The sequence below is a fragment of the Peromyscus leucopus genome, chromosome 1, assembly GCF_004664715.2.
Source record: "Peromyscus leucopus breed LL Stock chromosome 1, UCI_PerLeu_2.1, whole genome shotgun sequence".
NCBI lineage: Eukaryota > Metazoa > Chordata > Mammalia > Rodentia > Cricetidae > Peromyscus > Peromyscus leucopus.
This window is the reverse complement of record NC_051063.1, coordinates 185524198-185542292: the sequence shown is the minus strand read 5'-3', so window position 1 is coordinate 185542292 and position 18095 is coordinate 185524198. Positions and strand designations below refer to the sequence as shown.

At 40.2% G+C, this 18095-nt stretch overlaps 1 protein-coding gene across 5 annotated transcripts; it reads left to right on the top strand.

Annotated features, from left to right (window-relative positions):
- The first annotated feature begins 3137 nt into the window (after positions 1 to 3137).
- Positions 3138 to 8721, top strand: LOC114684190 (leukocyte immunoglobulin-like receptor subfamily B member 4). Of its 5 annotated transcripts, none has more exons than XM_037202172.1 (11): positions 3138 to 3280; positions 3422 to 3457; positions 3657 to 3941; positions 4080 to 4382; positions 5383 to 5418; positions 6180 to 6299; positions 6510 to 6594; positions 6670 to 6707; positions 6933 to 6985; positions 8161 to 8316; positions 8408 to 8721. In XM_037202172.1, exons 1-11 carry the CDS (start codon positions 3139 to 3141, stop codon positions 8456 to 8458), a joined length of 1305 nt encoding a protein of 434 aa, XP_037058067.1. In that variant the 5' UTR covers position 3138; the 3' UTR covers positions 8459 to 8721. The 5 variants fall into 5 exon arrangements, with proteins under 5 accessions (XP_037058067.1, XP_037058065.1, XP_037058064.1 ...); XM_037202171.1 differs by having other exon boundaries at positions 3140 to 3280; positions 8393 to 8721; XM_037202170.1 differs by having other exon boundaries at positions 6519 to 6594; positions 8161 to 8721.
- The last annotated feature ends 9374 nt before the right edge of the window (positions 8722 to 18095 follow it).

Genomic DNA, 18095 nt, shown 5'->3' with positions numbered 1-18095 from the left:
AGCCATGTGCACCTCTAATTCTTGGAAGCAGTGGGTCTAGGCCTTCATCAAAGCAGTGTGTAGTCCAGAAACCATTTTTTGTCTGCACTAGCAAAAGCTATATCCACTATGCACCATGCTGCTGTGCAACTTGGAGACGCCTCTGTGTACAGTGGCAGGAATTCACAATGCTTCACTCAAGTCCATATGCCACCGCAAACATGCCATACCGTAGCTCATGGCTCACATGAGAGACAAAACTAGACAGCTGCTTTTTTGCTCCTTTTTAGAATTTTCTTTTTATAACTTTCTGTGGTTTTAGGTGGAAACTCTTGCTCTACATTGGACAGCCAAATGTAGTTGGAAGTTTTCCTGTGTCCCAGCTGGCCAGCAATCAGGACAAATCTCTCCCACTCATGCCCCCCAAGTAAATACACAGAGGATTATATTAATTATAACTGCTTGGCCATTAGCTTAGGCTTATTACTGACTAGTCCTTACACTTAAATTAAACCATATTTTAGTATGTTTAGCCATGTGGCTTTGTGCCTTTTCTCAGTTCTGCCTTGTCATCTTTCTTCCTCTGTGTCTGGCTGGTGAATCTCGACTCTGTCCTTCCTCTTTCCAGAATTCTCCTTATCTGCTTGCCTACCTATACTTCCTTCCTAGCTACTAGGCAATCAGAGTTTTATTTATCAACCAATCAGAGCAACACATATTCACAGCCTACATAATAACATCCCACCACAAATATCTGGTGATTGGGGGTCAGCAATGGAAAGATGTGCAAAGAATGTATTCCTTGTAGGGTTTATCCTGTTGGTATGCTGAAGCCTAATCATACCTTCTGAAATATACTGAATGCCCAACTTCATTGCTGGGAGACATGCCTTACTGAGAAAGGCTCACACAGTGTGTGTTGGGAACATAGCAGCTATTTGAAATTTAACATTCTTCATGTTATTGAAAGTTCTGGCTACTGTGTTCCTGATTGTCTTAAAACAAAACATATCTCCTGTGATTTATCTAATGATAATTATATGATATGATGAACTACAAATGTTAATGACAAACTTTATCTCTTCTGGACACTCAAGAACTACTTATGTCTTCCAGGTATTATAGAGGTTAATGGAGAAGAGTGATTGGTGATAGTTTAACTAGGGTTTTCTCTGCCCATCTTGAAGACACTCCTCTAGTCCAAGAGGAGTGGAGTGCAGTGTTAAAGGTGCAGTATTATGGGAACTTTAACTGGAGTAACATAAACAAACCATGTTATACATTACATAAAGCACCATTGACAGAAAAATAATACAATGCCACCCAAGTACGATGTGGTGAACCAGTGACTTTAATTTTGATTACTAAACCAAAGCATTGGTAAGTGGCTCCTTAATGAAGTCAGGGAAATTTTATATAGCTATACCACCAAACAAAACCTGTACTCTTTCTATTTCATCTTTCTTCTTTAGCAAGGAATAATACCAGCATGGGCCAAAGTATTGCAAAACCCTTCCATCATCCCTAATAAATTTTATGACTACTCCTGTGAAAAACATAGGAGGACATCGCAGCCACTGTAATTGAAATAGGGAAACCCTATCTGTATTTCATGTCATCCTCAGGGAATAGATTACCACAACTTGCAGGCATTCCCAGCACTTGTAGATATTATGTCCCTGGGATGAAAGCAGCCAGTCACCAAAGTTTAAATGGGATGTGCAAAATTCCTTTTCCAAGCAGAATAATAAAGTCAAAGGTGTCTACATTCTTATGCCCAGAACCTGAAATATTACCTCTGGTACCAGATAGTACTTAAGTTAAGGATCTTGGAAGAGTGTAGCACAAATCTTAGAAGGTTTTATTAATAAAAAAAACCAGAGCCAGGTATTGTGATGAATGCTGAAAGATCAGAGAAACAGAACAAGCCACAGCCAACCTCACCTCACTAATTCCTCAGCTGGTATTGTTTTCTCAGACTGAAAAGCCTCTGAGTATTCATCTGAATGGATCTCAGCTGAACTGCTGCTAAAAGCCTAAAAGCTTAACAAGTCTCTATCTAGTTCCTGGTCCTCATGCCTTATACACCTTTCTAATTCCTGCCATCACTTCCTGAGATTAAAGGCATGTGTCACCATGACTGGCTGTTTCCAGTGTGACTGAACTCTCAGAAATCTGGATGGATCTCCAGATTGTTAGGATTAAAGGTGTGTGTGCCATCATTTTCTGGCCTCTATGCCTGTCTAGTGGCTGTTCTGTTCTCTGAACCCAGATAAGTTTATTAGGGTGCACAATATATTTGGAGGAACACAATATCACCACATTATCCCTTTTTTGTCTAAATAATAAAGGAAGCTTATAACTAATAAAACAATGTTTATACAATATATACAGTCAAGAACTGCATTAACAATGTCTAGTCTATTAACATTTGACAGATTCAGACAAAAACTCCATTATATAAATTAACAATGTCCAGTCCATTAACATTTGACAATTTCAGACAAAAAATGTCATTACTTATTTTATTTAAAACAAGTAGTTCCTTTTGTAATTGATTCAATAATCTACCTTTTTATCTTATCAGAGGAGGACTTAAGCCTGATGGTCTCAACATAAGAGTAACTTTTTGAGAATGCAAATAAGTAGGCAAAGGGTCAGTCTCACAGAAACCAGTAAGAGGGAACAGAATTGGAAAATGTTGGTACTTGGGTGCTGTGAATCAAGACATTGTGACTAAAGTTGCGGAAGACCATTGGAGCTTAGGGAGGAAAGAGAGCAGAGTCTGATCTGAGCTCTTAAGAAATATTTGACTTGAGTCTGTGGACCTACCTTGAGATTATGGCCTCCCATTGTAACAGCATAAATGAATCTTTTATTAGACCATAGTGCTGATTTTGACTAATACGACTTTTGCATATTTGGGGTCTGCAATTGTTTCTCCTTGTGAAATGACATGCTGTAACAACTGAATGCTTATTTTTTTGGCTTGGAAGACACACAGGACAGGCAGAAAGCTGTGATGAATAGAGGGGAAAAAAACATTTTTTTTCCTAAAGACTTTTCAGAAGCCCCAGTACTTGGCAAAAGTCCTGCACTGAGGAACAAAGAGAAGTTCCTCTTGTGGTGAGCTGGTGATAGTACTGATGTGGCAAACCCATGACAGGAAGGACCTGCCTCCAGACGGAAAACAGCCTGTCTGATGTTTCTACAGAATATGGTCAGGCTGCCCCAGGAGCACAAGCAAGAAAAATAGCAAGACTCACCATGGTCCCCATGCTGAGAATGCTGCTCTGTCTTGGTAAGATATGAAGAGGGAGAATGGACACTCAAGTCTGTAAGGGACCCTACTCCAACACAGGTCTTATTGAATCTGGAAACTCCATGATATTGACCCTGTCTCTCAGACTGAAAAAATCTCTCAGAGTGAATTTTCTTTCAGGACTGAGTGTGGGACAGAAGACTGCAGTCCTGGCAGGTGAGTGTCTCCATCCATCCCAAGATTTTATCCTTCACTCTGGATACCAGACATTATGTTTGCTCTCCTCTTGGTCATCTCTTCACAATGTGGGATCTGTAAAGTTTATGGATAATGTTGTGATGCCCATAAGTGCCCTACTAAGACTTGGTGTCTGAGAGAGAATTGTACCAGGAATCAACCTTTGATTTCCTTGCAGAAACCCTCACAAAGCCCAAAATCTGGGCTGAGCCACACTCTGTGATCGCCATGTATGCACCTGTTACTATTTGGTGTCAGGGGTCCTGGGATGCCAAGGAGTACCATTTGCTTAAAGAGGGAAGAACGGATCTTTGGGACAGACAATACCCTCTGGAAAGCTTGGACAAGGCTAAGTTCCATATTAAACAGATGACAGTGGACTTTGCAGGGATATATAAGTGTAACTATAAGAGCCCTGCTGGCTGGTCAGAGCACAGTGACACCCTGGAACTTGTGCTAACAGGTGAGTAGAGACTCAGGGTTCCCAGCACTGGCTCTCCACTCGGAAGGAGTTCAACTCTCCAGGGTACTTTTCTCAGAGCCCAACCCTGCGGTACAATGTGGGTAGCTTAAATTCGTTTCACTTCCCCTTGTATCCTAGGAGCCTATCATAAACCAAGCCTGTCTGTTTGGCCCGGTCCTGCTGTGACCTTAGGAGAGACCATAACCATGCAGTGCAGCTCATTGCTGGGATTCGGCACATTCTCTCTGATCCAGGAAGGAAAGCACCACCTCCAATGGATCCTGGACTCACAGCAAAGTGCCAATAGGGAGTTTCAAGCTCATTTTGTTCTGGACCCTGTGACCACCATCCACAATGGTACATTCAGATGCTATGGCTGTTTTAGGAACCGACCCCAGGTGTGGTCAAAATCAAGTGACTCCCTTCACCTCTTGGTCTCAGGTAAGAACCCCTGACACTACCTTTCTTAATGCAGAGTGTCACCCAGGGATCTGCTCTGAGAAGCGTTCTAACCTCAAAGTAAAATAATGAAACTCAAAAGTCCCAAAGACTTTCACACCTCATAGAGCACCAGCCTTAAGCATCCCCTGATGCAATTACTCCCCTCAGTGACTCATTGGAATTTAGCAGAAGCAGGAGGGCTTGAGAACAGACAGTATATTGAGTGATCAGACATTTTCTCTGTACTGCTTTGGTTTCTATTTTTGTGATACAACCCCATGATCTAAAGCAATATATGGAAGAAAGCTTTTTTCTAATAGTTTACAGGCCATCATGAGAATTAGAGGTAGGCACTCAAGGCAGGAACTGAAGCAGAGGCCATAGTGTAACATGGCTTACAGGCTTACTCTCCAGTGTTTTTTCTCAGACTGTTTTCTTATATCATCAAGGTCCAACTACCCAGAGTTAGAACCACCCACATTGGACTTGGCTGTCCACTCCCACTTCAACTATCAGGCAATCAATAAAATGCCTCCACACCCTTGCCTACAGGCCATTATGATGGAGGCATATTTTCAATTTGATTTGCCTCTTCCCAGATGACTCTAGCTTGTATTAAATTAGCAAAACCCAATGAGAACATCTCCAATGGCATCCTCAGCCCTTCATTCTCCTCTTGTCTATATTTCCTGAAATAAAGGGCACAGTCTCATGATAACAGCTGGTCATCAAAGGCTTGTGGTAAAAAATGATGCACAGACTCAATCAGGAAATTTTGTGTCCCTCAGAGTCTCAATCCTTTCCTTACCTTCAGTGACATGCTTTATTAAGGCTTGGTTGACCTGAGCTGTCATCTTGACAGACAAACAGGAATCCAGAGGCACAAAATCTGGTCTCCAACAAGGTGATAGCTAGTTGGAAGTACTTAAAGTCCAGACTGATGTAGAAACTGTCAAGTGCTTGAAGTCCAAATACTTACTTCTCCATCTATCTCTGGCAGAATCCAAGGACCAGTCTCCCACCCACACTGAGAATGGTAAGTAGAGCTCTCATGGCCAATGGGTACAGAAATAGTGGGATCATTGTGGGATAGTGAAGCCTCCTCTGAAGTTCATAAATTGAAAGTACTAGACCTACTCCCCACTTAGATAATCTGTTCCTCACATAGCCACGGCCTCAATATATCTCTCTACCTAGAACCCATACCCTTGTTAACTGCCAACCTCTGATTCACTGGAGTCTTGAATTCCCTAATGGAGTTTCTTCCTAGCCTCTAGATTTCTGGACAGGTTTTATTGTATAGTGAAGGGAAATCAAGATGGTCTTTTGAGATCCAAACTTGAGGAAAATCACCTTCTCTGAGTCTTTACCTTGATTTCTGCAAGTATAAAAGAAAGCATTGGCCCAGACCTTCAAATTACTTCCTGTGCTGTCCTTGGCTGTGACCTCCTGAATGAGCAGGAGTCTCATCCATCAGACACCAGTTTTGGAAAGACCATGTCCCCTCTGCCACAACAATGGTGGCACACTATACTACATTGGAAAAGATTCATAGTTGGGGCTGGATATTCTGAAACTTTCTTTCTAGAACAAGTACCTCATCCTTTGTAGTAAGGACAAGGCTGAAAGTCAGATGTTGGGTTCAAACCCCAGCTCTTTTAATCCTTCTGTCTGGGTAATGGAAACAATTCCATGCTGCATGACTGTGAGAACAGAGGCTCTGAGTGGGCTGGGCATACAATAGGTGCCTGGGTAAATAACATCTTTTCTTCATGCACCATGCCAACTGTGCCTAAGGATTGGGAAGGTACCAGAAGGTTCTCATTGGAGTCTTGGTCAGCCTCCTCCTGCTTTTCTTCCTCCTTATTCTTCTCATCCTCTTCCGATATCAGTGCAAAGGCAAAGAGAAGAACGCAGGTAAGTAGGGTAATAGTGACTTGGGTGTATGGATGTGGTGGGTAAATAAACCATGCAGCCTCCAGATCTGTGAAAATGTCAAATATTTTGTAAGGTTTTCCATCTCCTGCAGTATTTGTATATTTACAGCATGTTTTTTACATTCCATTTCTTCCTCTGAGATTTTCTATTGGTAGAGCCTTCCCATCCAACTAGCTTATACTTTTTCAGTTCTTGCAGACCAAAGGGAGACCAACTTGCAACTTCTTGAAGGGGATACAGACCCAACAGCCAGAGATAGACTTCCTCAGAAGAGGTAACTCCTGCCCAGAGACCCAGACTCCCACCTGCCTTAGACCTCACTGCTATCTGATGATCCCTGTCTCCTCAGATCCGGCCCAGATGCTGCCATCAAGGAAGAAAACCAGTGTGAGAATAAGAGGTCCCTGGGGAGGGAGATGCTCTAAATGTCGACATCACAAGACTGATAGGAAGGGTCTGGGGTCAACACTCTGGGGGACTGAACTTTCACAATTAACCCAGAGATTTCATCACACTCCCTGGTACTCTCTCTCCTTGTGGGACAAGGACATGGGTCTAGGAGACTGAGAGATTCCATAGCCAAGAGATAACTCCTTTGTTCTAACCTGACAGATGCTTCTGCAATGGACCCACAACCTGAGGAGACTGTAGAGCTGGACAGTTGGGTAAGACTGCTGCCCCATTCACAGTGATAAGAGCTTATGGCCTAATTTTGTCTACTCACTCCCTCATTGTGGCAGTATTGGTCACAGCTGATCCCTCCATTCTGGAAGAATTTGCCTCTATGAACTATGATCTCTTCTTCTTGGTTTCACTATGACTATGTGACCCTTTTCTCCTGTCTCATTTCTGGATGTGTGTCATCTGTTGCTTAGCATGTGTCTAAAGACTTAAAAGGACATATGAGTCACTGTGCCCTCATATCTCAAGATCCTCATATACTCATTCACCCTGTCATCCACAGAGAGCCTCTTTATTTTAAGCTTGAGAACAATTTTATTAGTGTTTGAAAAAAACAAAGGTAACCTGTAAATCTCAGCAGCTTCCTGGAGGAAAAAAAAGAAAATAGAGAAGAGAAATGGAGTGAAAGCCATGTCTGAGGAGAGCCAGGATAAAGATCAGCTAAGTGATGGCTTGCAGCCACAAGGCAGGGAGGGAAGCTTTAGAGAAAGAGCAAGTAATTCCAAAGTGTTAGGAAATGTGTGCTTAGAACAGATATACAAAGAAATAATGGAAGCATTATGCACTAACTCAGAAAAGTAGGCACATTTACAAAACTAAGGCTTACAGCACTATAAGCTACCACATAGAGCATCTTCTTGTTATAGCTTTCCTTAAGGGCTGCAAACACATCAAGGAACAGAGTTCCTCATCCACTCCAAGCTCACCTCAAGGCTAAGAAATGAGATGTGTATAACTGAAGAACGATTGTGGTGTGGTGTGCTATTAGGAAAAGGGAAACAGAGAAAATGGATGTACTGTGAGGCACACAGAGCCAGTGTGAATCACAAGGGAAGACTTTTACTGGGTATATTCTGAGATGCTGGAAGAGGTCCACACAGACACCTAATTAACCAGCAGAAAATACAGAAGGTTCCAAGGTCTTCAGACAGGAGGATGAAAATGTTGCTGGATCTGGGAAAACAGGAGTTAGTGTGAGGATAACAGGCCAGAACTATGGGAAGGACACTTGCAGATTTCCCAAGGTCTCAGGAAGCCTATGAAGACTCCATTAGTAATGATATGATGTGAATTAAATTTCTAAAGGCTCTCTCTGTCTAAAGGAGATCCGAATGGAACTAGGAGTCACTTTATCCATCTCATTGCCTCCTTGCTGCAGAACCCATCTGATGAAGAACCCCAAAGAATTGTGTATGCCCATGTGAAACCCTCCAGGCTTCATAGAGCAGGAAGTACCTCTCCTTCCCCACTGTCAGGAAAAGTACTGGACATGAAGAATAATCAATCAGGAGAGAACAGAGAGATGTACTCTCAGGTAGGTTCTGTTCATTCCAGCTCCACAAGTTGCCAGTGCCAAGCACATACCTTCCTCCAACTCTGTCCCACTCCAGGCTACTACATCCAAGGAACCGCAGAATGTGACCTATGCCCAGTTATGTAGAAGGACACTGGAATAAAACCAGTAAGAAGCCATAAAAGAAAAAAGACTGTAACCCCACATTCCACGGACAGAAACTAAGGACATCTGAGATAATATTTGTTCCTAGTGCACTCTGTATAATGAATGTCAGCCATCATGCATACTTCATGTATCATCAAGAGACTCTCAGAACTTTGGGTGCCCTCTTGATTCTTTGGTCAGAGATAACCAATGACCTTACATTTTGTAAATAAAGCCAATCCTTCTCAATAAACAATTCGTGAAATGAGAAAAAATGAAGTGAGAACATGCTGTGACTTGTATGACAATGTAGCCAGGACACATTGATCTATGAAACTTGAACTTTCAGAACCGTGAATAAATACAGAAGCAAAGAAAATGTTTATAAAATCAATGGCCTTATATATTATAATGAGAATATGGAATGTTAAAACCAGGCTATCCCAGATAAAAGCATGGAGGTGGGAATGGTAATTTAAGAGAAACAACTGGCCCTGCGTGATGGCCACTCATCCTAGAAAATCAGGAGGCACCAATAGAAGACCTTATCTACCACTTTTGAAACCTTTGGATTCATTCCCAGCAGAGACAGAGACAGAGACAAAGGGAGAGACAAGGAGAGGGAGAGGGAGGGAGTTTCTGGTACTACTTATATACTCTAAGATGTGTGGTCTTCAAATGGAGTGTGATCGACTTATCAGGACTCACATCCTTAAAGAAAACTGACTTTCCCTCTTCCAGAAGCCATCAAATGCCAACCGCTTCTCAGGTAGGGGTGGGATTCATGTTCATCTGCCCTCTCCATGCTGGGATTTGGTTTGGCTTGAGCTTGTGCGGGTCTTTGCATGTTGCCATAACCACTGTGAGCTCAAAACTGAATCTGCCCTGCTAGGTCTGGAAAACACTATTTCCTTGTAGTCATCCACTGTCTTTGGCTTATACATCTTTCTGTTTCCTCTTCTGCAATGATCCTTGATACATGGATTGAGAGTGTGACTTTTCTGCCCCTAGCAGGTAACAACTGCCAACAGCTTCTTGGCTAGATCTGAGGCCTTATGAGCCCCTTTGCTCTCCATGCTAGAGTCCTGACTGGCTTCACCTTCTGCAAGGCTTGTGCCAGCAGCTCACAGCTACTGTGAGTTAATGGGTGAAATATCCCCGTTCCATCCAACAGACACTGTTTCACATCACAGAAACATTGGCAATCTTGTAACTGTTACAAGCCTCCCTTGTCTTCCACAATGTTATTGCATGCATATATGTATAGGTATATACATATATGTTCCAAAATATACCTGCTCAGTCCATGTGTTATTTATTATTATTTCATGTATGCATGTTTTCAGGCCTGAATATTGGGTTTTAGATAACCAACTGGTGTGCTTTTCCTTGGAGTACACTATTTCTCCCACACTCAGCATTCCTCAGTTGCCTACAATTATTTGTGTATGTGTGTGTGTGTGTGTGTGTGTCTGTGTGTATGTGCTGACTGTGTGTGTGTCTGTGTGTCTCTGTGTGTCTGTGTATCTCTGTGTCTAAGGATGAGTCCTCATGGGCTTTTCTACAACCACGTTGTTCAGGTAATGTTTAGGAAATCATGTTAAAGAGACTTTGTGGGCATAGCTACTGACATCACTAGGAGGCACAATCTCACAGCAAATGCTTTGATCTTGTTCTTGCAATATTTCCACCTCCCTCCTTCAATATTCCATGAGCCATAGGTGTACATAAAATGATCCAAATCGGAAGGTTTCATTGCCTTTGGTTGTGTACTTACTGGTTACTCCACCAGGCTCAAATCTAATAAACACACATATGGTCATGGTTAAATTGAGTGAATCACAGCAAAAACAAAAGTTATGAATCTGGAAAAGGATTTTTAGCAATGGTGGTTCAAAGAAAGTCCAGGAAGAAAATCCTGTTGCATTTAGTGCTCATTAGATAATGCCTGTATGATTAGTAAAACTGCTCATGTTACAGCAAAATAACAGCAGAAATTTATTAAGAGATGATGAATGGAGGGCCACAATAGAAATAAATGAATCTGTACTTGTTACTCAAGCATAATCTTGATTGTTAACAACTTCCTCTCGTGTGTTGCTTTAATGTGTCAGATTTTCATCATTCTATTTATGGTAAAAATAAAGATTTGTATAAAGAGATACAAAATCTCTCAAGGGACCTTTGAGTGGCCATTATGGTTAAGATCTCTTTCCTCTGTCTTTGGTCCTCTGTTAAATAGTCTTGTAATTCTCTTACACTTCCTTGTATTTATGGGACTAACCATTAAGGAAGCACATTCAAACTTGGCCTCTATGACCCACCATTTTTCTTTTAAAAATTAGAAAGGAGGGGATATTGGGAGCACAAAGGTACTTGTGCCCATAGATCAATAGGGAAATTAGGAATGTTAAGCATGCAGGGTTGTCTTTTCAAAGAAAAAGTTGTATTAACCTGATTTTCCATTCAGAATACTGGGAACTGGAAGTGATTAATAGCTGATGATCTTTGTTATCAGAAGGGTGGGGTCATTTCAAGCTCCCACAAGCATGACTGGAGATACACGCTAATATAGATGGACCTTACATTTATCTATAAGGGATCCCCCAAGCTCCCACAACCAGGATAAGAGGTGGCTAATAGTTTAACCATTTTCTGTGTGCCTAAAACATGACAGACCCTTCCCTCAGCCGTTAGGCTAATACATTTAACCTATCTCTAGAGCCCATCCTCCTGTAAGAAATATCAGGTCCTTTAAGTTGATTTTCAATATTATTACATCTCGGTGTACACTGGGTATTGTATTACATCAGGAGACATTTCCACAAATTAACTGTGTCTAAATATACTTGCAATAAATTACGTGGTGTCAAATTCCCAAAGTTTGAACCAGCCTGGGCAACTAAGTAATTCTGAACTGGGTTTCTTTGTTACCTTATGTGGTTTTTTTCTCTGCCCTTGAAAGTATCTCTCTGTAGCATTATTGGAAGTAACTTGGATTGAAGAGACTCCAAATAAAATTCCACCTTCAGGATGAGCTTAGCTCCTAGGATCTTAACTCTTGAGAGGTTCACACAGGAAGTTCACAATTTGGAGGCTACCTAGCAATCTCCTTTTCTTTTTTTTTTTTTTTTTTTTTTTTTTTTTTTCGAGCATTTTCTGTGTAGCTTGCACTTTCTGATCTCGCTCTGTAGACAGCTGGCTCGAACTCACAAAGATCCGCCTGCCTCTGCCTCCCGAGTGCTGGGATTAAAGGCGTGTGCCACCACCGCCCGGCGCAATCTCCCTTTTCAAACTAACAGAGAGACAATAAACAATTGTTCATCTCATAATTCAGCCATGAAAATGTAAAAGAGAACATATGGAATAGTATCCTCGTTGGTTTTGTCAACATGGCACAAGCTATAGTCATTTGAGAAGTGGAACTCTCAACTGAGAAATTGGCTCCACAGTATTAGTCTTTGGGCAATTCTGTTGGGCATTTTCTTGACTCATGGTTGATGTGGGAAAACCTAGTTCACTGTTGCTGGTGCCCCGCTGGATCAGGTCCTCTAAGTTGTATAAGAAAAAATGCTATGAAACCATGGGAGCAATTCTGTATGTGGTGAACCTCCATGGAATCTGCTTAACTTCCTGAATCCAGGTTCCTGCTTGGATTCCCTCACTGGACTGTCACCTGGTATATGTAAATGATTTAAGCCAACATCTGTCACTCCTGTTGCTTTTGGTTATGGGGTTTTATCACAGAAATAGAAACCATATTTTAGGATTGTTATTGTGTACATAGGTTGTGTGACTCTTTCTGGGGAGATATGAGCAAACATCTGTTGATCTCACATAGGGCACCAATGACAGATCCAATAAATGATCCAGCCAGATCTATTTTACTGAACTGATGAATTTATTAGGATTACTTGAGGAATCATGGAGGAAGGGTAATTATGGGAACATGGGTGAGTCAAAAGTGGCTGCATTACCAAAAGCCCAAAGTAGCATGTGTGATGACTCATAAAAGCTGCATCCCTGGAGTTCCCTATACAACTTATAGGACACTTGGCTAATTGAAAGATCTCATCTCCTCAGCTATTGATATTACTCATATAACTTTGGAGGGCCCTTGTAAATCTGTGAATCTTGTATGCTTCAGGACATTCCTGAGAATTCTGAGGTTTTCTTTTCTTCCTGAGTCTGAATAATTCCACTTTCAAAAGATAATATTTCAATTCAGAGGAACTAACTTTTCAGCAGCATAGTAATGGAATGATGTGAGAAATAGCATGTACCTTACTTCTGCCAGATCTTAGAAAGCATTATAATTGATGGGAAGTCTACAGTGAAATATTAAAGACATATATACATACTTCTGATGAGAGAAGACTTTGATAAACAGCATTTGTGTTACAAAGACAGCATATTTTAAGGTCCAGTGTCTGGAAGATATCAGCTGGAGTGGAAGAAAGTCAGGATAGTTGGGTGGGAATGTGATCAAAATACATATCCACAAAAGAAATTGTCATGAGACCCATTATTTTGTATAACATCATTAAATATTATTAACATATACCAATAAAATGAGTGAGTCTTTTGTTTATATAGAATTTTGAGATACTCAACATAGTTGCCTCTTCAAGAAGGTCTAGAGTGTACAACCAGTTAGATTGCAGAGGTCCCTAGGAATGAAATGAAGTCAAGACTCATACTCAAAACCAGTATGTGCTTCAGCAAGACAAAATCTTATCAGCCCTTCCATAGAGAGATGAGACATGCCAAACTGATGCTCAGAGATGCAGGACAATGTCATGTTTTCTCCTAACAAAACCACAGGGCCCATCAGGTCTGACAGAAGAGGTTTCTTGTGTAAATCTGGAAGAAAAAAGGCAGAGACAGAGAAGCAGTTCCTTACCAGTGTTCATTCAGTCCTCAGAGTTCATACTTACAGCTTAGAGGTAATTTAGGCTATGAGTCACCTCTGGTTCTGTTTGCAGGAGCATGGGGAAGCTTCTAGCTCTATAAATAATTTAAGGGTTGTCTAGACTCTTAAGTATCCCTGGTCTTGATTGTGAGTGCTTGATATAGCCTGGCCCTTTAGAAATCACAAACCAACAGGCTATTTATCATCGCCATTACCCAGCCTTCTGGGTGAAAACCCCCAACATGCAGTCACAAAATAAAAATAAATATTTGCAGGAAAATTGAAGCAACTGGAAATCATTATGTTTACTAAAATAAGAGAGACACGGAAAGTTAAATGCTGCATATTTTTATACATGGAAGCTAGATTTAAGAATATGTTTGTACATTTTTAATCTTTCATTAACTTTTTAGGTTACCATACAAAGCATGGGGTTTCATTATGGTGTCTATATACATATGTGTCATATCATGAGTTTGTTTGTGTGTAGGTGTGTGTGAGAAAGACAGACAGATTAAACAAAGATCATGAAAATAAAGAAAGAGATCTTAATACATTAAATTTTTAATAAAAAAAAAAAAAAAAAAAAAAAAATTTTCTTAATTTTATAAGTGCACATGGGTATTTTGATCATATTCAACACTCACTCTAACTCCTCCCACATTCAAGAGTTGGGGTCCCTGATACTCATCCTCCCTCAGTGCTGGAATGTTGACTGTCTTGATCTTGTGTAGGTCTTATGCAGGCAAGTACAGCTGCTGTGAGTTCAGGAATGCTGAGGTCCTGTCATGTCCAGACACATCATTTTGCTTTTGTCTTCCTAAATCTCTGACTCTTATACTTATTGATGCCATATCTTTTATTAGTATCTCTGAAGCTTGCAGGGATGGGTGTGATATAGAGAGGAAGGGAACTTAAGGAGGGTGGAGAATAAAGAATAGTGGGTAACAGAATCCATGTAATAGGAAAGCAGAAGAGAGAACCAAAAAGGAGAAGAAAGGAAAGCACCAGGATGAGGGGAGGTCATGCTCTAAAGTATTCCAAGAACAAATTTAGTCATTTCTCCTCAACTTTAGCCCACATGGTCTAAAACACTATATAGAGACAAACAACCTTCTTGGAACATCTATATCAACCCCTTCAAAGACTCAGAGAACATAGTGAAAAATAGGGCATTAGAAAGATCCAAACATCCAGAATATTTGAGAGTAGTTGTGAGATCTTGGCCTCTGTTCATGGCATAGCTATTAAAAACACAAACTTCATAGCAGCTGCGGTTACCTCAATAATAAATAAATACATAAATAAATAAATAAACGCAATTAACTCCATGGTGTGTTAACTTCTTGGCCTTCATGTATGTGGTGTATCTGAAACAAGTGGGAAAACTCATTTCTAAATATTTCATGCAATATTAAATAGTAGTGTTATTTTGATTTTTGTGCCAGCATGTTCTTTAGTTTTCCTTGTCAACTTGCCACATTCTAGATGTACTTCAAAATAGTGTCTAAAAGAGAGTATATAAATCAGAGAAATTTGCCTATGAGCATATCTGGAGAAATTTTTTTTTCCTGTTTAGATTAATTGGGGTGAGAATCTGATTACTATTTAGGGAGTTGGAGCCATTCCATAGGCAGGATATTCTGAACTGTTCAAGAGTTAAGAAGGCAAGTTGAGCATATGCATGCATCCTTGATTTCTGCTTTCTAACTATGGGTGCATTGTAACCAACTGTCTGTTTCCAGTGACTGTCTTGATGACTTACCTACAATGATGGAACTGTCAGTTAAGTAAACCTTTCCTCCATTAAAAATAAAAAATAAAAAAAAAAAACAGCTAAAGACAAGTGTGGTAGTGCACACCTTTATTCCTAGCATTTGGTAGGCTGAAGGAGGAAGAACTCATATTTAAGGCCAGTCTGTGCTTCATAAATGAGTTTCAGATTAACTGGAATGCAAAATAAACTCTTAAGAAAAAAAATAAAAATAAATTTAAGATAAAAACAAAAAAGACTGAAATTTGAGGACCACCAAACATTGGCTTCAGGGAGAGCTTCCTTTCTCATTTGAAATATAAACAGATGGAATCCTGTCCTTTTCTAAGACACTACCCAAGAGCAACTGAAAACTAAGTATTAAAAAAAAACTGTTCCTTTTTCCCACATAGTATCAGATGAAGAAATCCTGTGGTCGAGAACTCAGACCTTACACAACCCATGGCTCTCACTCTCTCACAATTATCTGTTGTTGTGAAAGTCCACAGCCAGGAAGCTAAGTGTGCTGAGGCAATGTCAGCATCGCGGTCACACAGGACACCACCTTTCTGTGTCTTGATGAGTCTTGAAATAAAAGTGAGTTAGCAAGGAAGACAGGACTCCCACCAAAGCTAGATCTTCTTTTGACATAAAAGCTAGGTGATTTTAGTGGCAGCCAAGGATGATCTAATCTCTTCAGTACTGGGTGTAACTGGGTCTCTGAATCTAAGCTGTAGTACTTGGTTGCTTCTATTCAACCCATGACATACTGTCTTGAATTCATAGTTACTGACAGAATTTTGGAGAGGAGAGACTGAGGGACTGAAAATTTAAGGGTGATCCTCAAGACTGTGTTTATACTGATTAAAATACATGCTCACTTGTGATCATCTGCCTCCCTAAGTCTGTTTTGCAATAATCAACATCTTCCATTATTTATCAATCAATACTTTCAAATCTTCTACTGAGGTTTAGGACTATTTAAAGTTTTTTTCCTCTCCACACATACCATTCTTACTATTTCTTCAGCCCTTTCTAGCTCTGAGTCTTTCTCTGTTCTCCTTGTCCCACTCACTGTGTATGTGCATATTTTCACAATCCTACTTTAATTGTGTCTTAGATCACAATTCTGAAACAAGCCCCAATTGCATAAATCAAGTATCTGCAAGACTGTTATACTGCTCAAAGCACCAAGAAAGCATCCATTTCTTTTAGCCTTCCAGCTCTGTAGGCATCATGTATTCCTTGGCATTTGGACCCTTCCTCCACTGTCGTAATTGGCAACACAGTGTCTTCCTCATGATGGTTTGCTCTGCCTACTACTGTATTTTTCATTATTTTGTTGTATAAACCCGTGTGGTTGAATAAATCCAGGATAATTCAGAATAGTCCCCCATCCCAATGTCAACTTGTTAATACTTGAATTCCATCTTGTAGCCTTATTTTTTTGCATGTCCTTTGGGAATCATATTATGCCAGCACAGTATCCATTTCCCTGTATTGAATATGCCTTTATCAAAGTTATTCGAACACATTACTGTTGTACATATTATAGCATGACTAAGAATCTTCACCAAATTTACAGGGTTGGGGAATTTAGGGGGGTGAACTGACCCTCGAAACATTATCAGTGACCTGAAATTATAATTTCCAGAGTGTCACTGTATCTGGAACTTCATCAAGGGTTTTATTATTAAAATCATAACATCTGTTGAATCCTGCATATGGTGGGGTCACAGGTTCAAATGAAAAGCTCTTCTCGGATATTATGTCTTAGAAATGTGGGACAGGAGCCCCATGTTCTTTGTATTTCAGAGCTGCTATGAGAGTAACAATGAAGAATCACATGCTATCCTTGAGGAAGAACATGGCTTGGCCAGGCAGACACTGAAGCCTTGTCATAACTTCCCACAGATAGAGGAACACAGTGAAAGATCTAATGATCTCCTCTCATTCCTGTGCACTGATCCTCCTCTTTTCAGTTCTTCAGGTCCCTTTTTTTAACAGTTTTCTCTGAATTGAAGCATGGTTGGCCCAAAGTGGGAGGTGGAGAGGCTCAGGGGACTCAAGAGCTAAACAAACTTCACATGTCCTAGAGAGCTGAAATTTGCAAGATTCACTATCACTGCTTCCCAGATCTATAGGAACAGTAGACAGCTGGGCCTGTTGAGCTCTAAGAGGAGATTTCTTAGATCTGCTGAGTTGCTGGAGAATTATTCAGAGAGCTCTAGGGTTTCTGCTTTTATGATAAGCACCCATGTTGAGCTGTGCTTTCAGTAATGCTTTCGAGTCATTCCTTGCTTGTATAAGTAACTCCTTATCCATACTGCTCTTGGCAATCTCAATTAACACATTGTTTCACAAAGTTGGATTTTAATGTAATCATTGGTCTGTTGTGGATTTCCTTTCTTGGGTGAACAGTTTTGGATATGTTGTTCTTCACCAAACAAAAGTCCCACAATAGTGTCATTTTCAAATGGTGGGTGTGAAAGACTGTAAGTGCCCCCAACTACCACATATACATGATATATCTTTCTATGTTAAGGTATGTTGGTTGAAATTTTTGAGTAAGTAGCTAATAATGAAGTAGATTTGATCATGAAAATTTTTGATCTAAAAAGAAATTACTCAGTTGAGTTTAAGGTAAGACTCATGTGAATGAAATAACAGATGGGATTTGATGCCACCAAGAAGGTGGAGAAATAATACTCTTGATTCACACTCACAAACTCTAGAAGTCTAAAAATACTTGGATGAAAATTAAATTATGAATATTCTCTTATCTATCAACTTCATTATGATAAAATAAATGAAGTAGACAAAGATGAAAATGGATAACAGATAAAAGAAAGATATTTGGGAAAGTCAATAAACAGATAACTGAAAGATAAAGAAAAACAAATACACAGATGATTGACTGACAGAGTGTTTGATCAATAGAATGAAGATGATAGAACAATGATGATCAATTGACAGATAATTGCTATA

What these genes read in the sequence shown, in the direction of transcription:
- LOC114684190 (XM_037202169.1), top strand. Translation starts at nt 3,139, where the DNA reads ATGACAGGAAGGACCTGCCTCCAGACGGAAAACAGCCTGTCTGATGTT. An exon ending in GAAGACTGCAGTCCTGGCAG is followed by an intron (nt 3,458 to 3,656) that starts GTGAGTGTCTCC and finishes ATTTCCTTGCAG; the next exon opens with AAACCCTCACAAAGCCCAAA. An exon ending in CCTTCACCTCTTGGTCTCAG is followed by an intron (nt 4,383 to 5,382) that starts GTAAGAACCCCT and finishes TATCTCTGGCAG; the next exon opens with AATCCAAGGACCAGTCTCCC.